General features: G+C 37.9%; 1 protein-coding gene across 1 annotated transcript; it reads right to left on the bottom strand.

Moving 5' to 3' along the window:
- Positions 1-272: 272 nt before the first annotated feature.
- Positions 273-4,682, bottom strand: LOC106339384 (E3 ubiquitin protein ligase DRIP2). The gene is made up of 7 exons (XM_013778182.1): positions 4,304-4,682; positions 2,754-2,853; positions 2,005-2,317; positions 1,480-1,904; positions 1,316-1,366; positions 1,097-1,169; positions 273-769 (listed from the first exon to the last, which is right to left on the bottom strand). The coding sequence occupies exons 1-7, from the start codon at positions 4,425-4,427 to the stop codon at positions 587-589; spliced, it is 1,269 nt and encodes a 422-aa protein (XP_013633636.1). The 5' UTR covers positions 4,428-4,682; the 3' UTR covers positions 273-586.
- Positions 4,683-4,878: the final 196 nt, after the last annotated feature.

The following is a 4,878-nucleotide window of genomic DNA, read 5'->3' as shown; positions in this document are numbered from 1 at the left end:
ACGTTCATTTCCTATTCGTTGATGTTGTTTCCAGAATGGTCAAAAGGGTTCCCTTTGCTTAGGTAAAATAGTTCAGTAATCCAAGCTTTTCCTCATATTATCAAATGATATTCAAATCTAACATTTCTAGCATCCAAAGCTAATTTTGAAGTTCCATTTTCTATGTTATATAATAAATAAATATAAAGTTTGAAAACTGAATTGCCAAAACTCGTTTCAAAGTTTTTTTGGGTTGACTTCAATAAAATTGTTAAAAGTCATTCGGTCCACAATAATTGAAACAAATATTCATAGAAATGACAACAAACATTATCCTCCTATCTAATGAAGACATTCAAACGTCCAAAAAGGACACAATCTCCTTTGTAACACTATTTTGAATATTCTTTAGACAAACAAAGTCCGTCTCACCAATCATTCATTTTAAGATCACAAAGAAAAAAAAACTTATAATTTTATTACTAAACTAGACAACACATTCGACTGCTCCTGCACTTAACGTCTTCCTCTCTCGGTCTTGAGCTGAATCAATTAAGAAGATGACTAATCTTGTTTTCTTCTGCATAAGAGTCTTGAACAGTTCTTTTTAGTTGTTGCATTCAGGGAGCTTCCGAGCATAAACTAGCACCATTACAAACTCCTTTGCAGAGGAACCTATCGATGCAGTGACTCTTTCATGTTTAGAAGTTGTTGTCTGCAACCATAGCTCCACTAAGCTGTGAAGCTGCAACGTTGGGATCACCGGTTCTCCCATACATCTTATCTCTACCTGTTATTAAATTAATAAAAAGTGAATAAAAGGGAGAGTTGGTTTTAATCCAAACATTTCATAAGGATCTTAGTTAATCAACATGTAAGGTTATTGTCGAGTTTAGCTTTACAAACCGGTGAGACCCATTAGCTTTATATTCGTGGTTCATAAAAGTTTCAAGATAATACACTAACAATTATGGACCTTATAACCACTCTATTTAATGTAAGAATTGACTCTGATCTATACAAGTACGGCCTATGCGATTCCACATTAGACCTGAGTGCTAGTGGATACAAGCTAGAAACAGCAAAGTAGCAACTGCAGAGAAAAAAGGTTGATTACCTCAGTTTCACTCTTGAGCTCAAGCTTCCTCATGAGGTACTTTTGGATAAAAGAAACTGGAATATTTCCATCCCTATCATATAACGATGAGACAGCAGATCAACTCTTGTTCAATATAACTCTTCCAAACTAGAAATTTAGACACTCTCATTCCAGAGCTAGCTGTGAGAAATCGCCCAACAAAACAGAAGGCTCTACTGAGAAAAGAAGAAAACTTACCTTATTCTCAAGTAGTTTGCTGGAATCTGTGGCAGTGATGTTTCTCCTTCCCTGAAACCAGGAAGCCTTGTCAAGATACCACCAAGTCATAGAAATGAAAAGATAAGAAAGTTTTTGAACACTGGTTAAAAAAAGAAATCAGATACAGAGCAAGAATCTCTCACTGATTGTTTGAAGCCACGAGTGAGAACCAAACCGGACCATTCCTCCTCTCCTGTTTCAGACTTTCTGCATCTGGTAGTGGTGGAGTTCTTGGATCACCAAAAGCGGATGACCTTTTACGGCGAGTCCTTCGTGTTCTTTTAACTGTACCAGCTTCCGTTGTTGTAGGATCACCATTAGTGGTGATCTCTTCCTCAAGCTTACACTTTCGTTTATTATCCTTTGTTTTGGTTTTATTCCCCAGAACGTCACTGTGAGATGCGTTTCCGTGCTCAGAGTTTGGGTCCAACCCTTGAGAGCTAGATGAGGGCTTTGTGCCGTTTGCCACATCCACAAGAAAATTTATAAGATGCAAGGAATCCCAAGGTTCAGCAACATCCTTGTTTCTTCGATTAGATAGGGACTGATTAGCCTCTGCATATGACGACTGCCCAAAAAAACAAACAGAATAAATAAATGCAGAAACTACTTTCCATAGTGTACCAAAATAAAAGAGACAGAGAGTAAGTAATCAGTATCTTCTTTACCTGCCTTTTCTTCTGAGTGAACTTTTTAAGTGTTTCAGGGGAGCTTGCGCTCTCTGTATGATGATCTTCTTCCTTCTTCACACCTCTCTTAGTGAATGAACCACTACTACCACGTACATCTTTTCTCATGAGAGACTTTGTTGTTCTTTTCCCTGTTGTGCCAGTTTGTGCTGAAAGCCTAGGTGTGTTCACCACCAAAGACGAGATAGACCTCTCTTTCCTCCTTGCAGGTAATGTGATTTCAAGATCCTTGTCTCTTTTTCGTTTTAGAGGAAATATTTTAGCTCTCAGGTCTTGCAAAATGTGGTCGGGCCTGAAATGTTATGAATAAGAGTGGTTCCTTAATTAGCGAATGCATAATTTCACCACCACCAACAAAGGTTCGTACTAGTATAATAACTAGTAGTCTATTTTGAGAGAGATAAGAGTACAAAAGTGAATCATTTCTGGTTCTAACCAAAAGTAGTTCATGTCAGCAAAAAGCTAATGAACACAGTCAGGTTGTACCTGCTTCTAAATCAAATAACTATACACGATTAATTCCACATAATACCCCAAAAACTATAGAAAAACCTTCCGTATATACATCCAGCATTATGCTAAAGTTATTTGTTTCATCAACAACAAAATCCAAAAGGGCTTCTAACAGTGGAGGATTAAACTATAAGATAGAATGAAGGAACCACTGCTTAACCAAGACTCATAAGTAAATTGTGTAGCAGTAAGAGAGGAGGAGGAGGAGAACTTACCTTAGTTTCTCCAGCGGGGTACCCCCGAGGTCAATATCGCATACCGGACAGCACTCTATCTCATCCTCTGTGATTTTCTCATATATGCATTTTCTACAAACTGCATTCAAAAAGTGATCTAATAAATAATCTCATCCCAGTAGGTAGTAACTATCAAGTAAGAACAAAATGCTTTATATCAAATACGGACAAGATTACTTGAAAGATAAAACAAACAATTTTTGGGATCAAAAGTTGAACTAGAAATGAGTAGGCATTATGTTTAGAGGTTTAAAGTAAGATTGCTGAATGCCAAGTTTGAAAATTATACCAAATTAATTAGATACAAGTACAGCTTTTCCTACTGGTAATTAGTATGGCTTCTACTGCATCATGTACTAGCAGTTGTGAAGGCAGGAGCTTGTAGATAAGTGGTTGATAGATATCATCCAGTTTCATGTAAAATTGGTGCTCTTAGATAGGTAACACGGTTAATGGTCATATTGCTTGTATCCCCAGAAACCAAACCGTAAATCAAATGAGAGGACCTAACAATGGTACTGCAGTAAACTGATTGTGCTACAACTGAGGAAAGGCAGCTAAAATCTCAGAAACTTCCGGTATTTGAAGGGAAATTTGATCAATCATGCAATGGAAAATCGTTACTGATAACATTTACTTTTTCTTGGATCAGATCTAATGAGCATAGCAATAAGATTTACCTAGTTAAACTTTACAGAACGACAGACTGCATATATTTATTTAACTGGTTTTGCAGTCACAGTTAAAAGGGTAAAAAAATAAGGGTAACAGAGAGCTGGGTTGTGTATAGTTTGGAATCGTGCATTGATGTTGTCTCTTAAAAGGAAAATAAAGTATACAAAATGTAGTACATAGTTGGGCATGCAGAAAGATCATGAAGACCTTAGACTATATACACCACAAAATTAACGCTAAGTGAGATCTTCCAAACAGAAATATATATCTAAATGTTCTTAATGGTATAGTATCTTGAAGAGTGATTGTGTGATAAAAAGAGATAGTAGTAGTAATGGTCCCTTGGTACTTGAACTTGCCAACGCAAAACAAACATACATGCTTGGATATAAACAAAGCGCCTAACTAACAACATGCAGGTATAATGAATGACATGATTAAGCCAAAACCCAAATTCGACGACCCATATAATACCATCGTTGACGAAGAAAAAGACCCACCAATAAATTCAAAAACAACTACTGTATTACCTAAATAGAGGAACAAAGGAAGATTCTTGTAAGCAAAGTCTACAGCTTTTTGGTCAACAAACAAACTATTCATAAACACACACACACAGAAACTCAAAGCCCAGCAATTGCGAAATCAAACGTAAATGTAAGCAAAGTTTAAAGCTTTTTTTGGGTCGACAAACAAACAATTCATCGAAAGGTTCATCAAATCGAATGAGATTGTTATGGGTAAGAGCAACCCAAATGATATAAACAACACAGTAAGTCAATCAAACAACGAGAAAGCCAAGCAATTAGGAAACTTTCACGAAATCAAACGTGGGATAGGAAGAAATAACTAACAGGTGTGAAGGCACTCGGAGATAGTGGTGGCGTCACGGAGGAGGTTGTCGCAGAGAGAACAAGTCATGCATGCCACCACCTTCTCCCTCTTCACCTTAGCCATCATCTCCATCTCTCCTTCCATCGAGACCAAGAGAGTGTTGGATTAATCGCACGTACACTATCCCCAAAACTGCATGTAGACGAAAAATCGCAATCGGACGAAACAGATAAATAGAGGGAGAGAGGAGGAGGCGGTTGGTGATTTGGAGGAAGATGAATAGAGGGTTTGTTGATGGTGAGAGATTCGGAGGAAAGGAGACGATCTGATGAATCGAAAGAAGCTTAAGGCTCATCAAGGGGTCTTGTTGAGAAGAAGAGAGACCATCCCGTAAAAAAGTCGAGAACGTCAGCTGGCCTAGCGGCAGTACTGAATGTTTCTCACACACGACTACCCGAGGTCGCCAGTTCGATACTCGGGGAAAGCGGAGTGGTACTGGGTTAGCTAAAAAATCCCTACGGGGATTTCTGGCGAGGTGGCCCTTCGGGGTGAGTCCAGTCACTATAAAAAGTTCAACCTATACAGTTTAAAAAAT

The sequence above is a fragment of the Brassica oleracea genome, chromosome C4 (genome assembly GCF_000695525.1).
Source record: "Brassica oleracea var. oleracea cultivar TO1000 chromosome C4, BOL, whole genome shotgun sequence".
Classification (NCBI taxonomy): domain Eukaryota; kingdom Viridiplantae; phylum Streptophyta; class Magnoliopsida; order Brassicales; family Brassicaceae; genus Brassica; species Brassica oleracea.
Note: the sequence above shows the minus strand (reverse complement) of the source record. Positions and strands in the feature narration are given on the sequence as shown.

What these genes read in the sequence shown, in the direction of transcription:
- LOC106339384 (XM_013778182.1), bottom strand. Translation starts at nt 4,427, where the DNA reads ATGGAAGGAGAGATGGAGATGATGGCTAAGGTGAAGAGGGAGAAGGTG. An exon ending in ACCCCGCTGGAGAAACTAAG is followed by an intron (nt 2,318 to 2,753) that starts GTAAGTTCTCCT and finishes ATAACATTTCAG; the next exon opens with GCCCGACCACATTTTGCAAG. An exon ending in TCACTCAGAAGAAAAGGCAG is followed by an intron (nt 1,905 to 2,004) that starts GTAAAGAAGATA and finishes TTTTTTGGGCAG; the next exon opens with TCGTCATATGCAGAGGCTAA.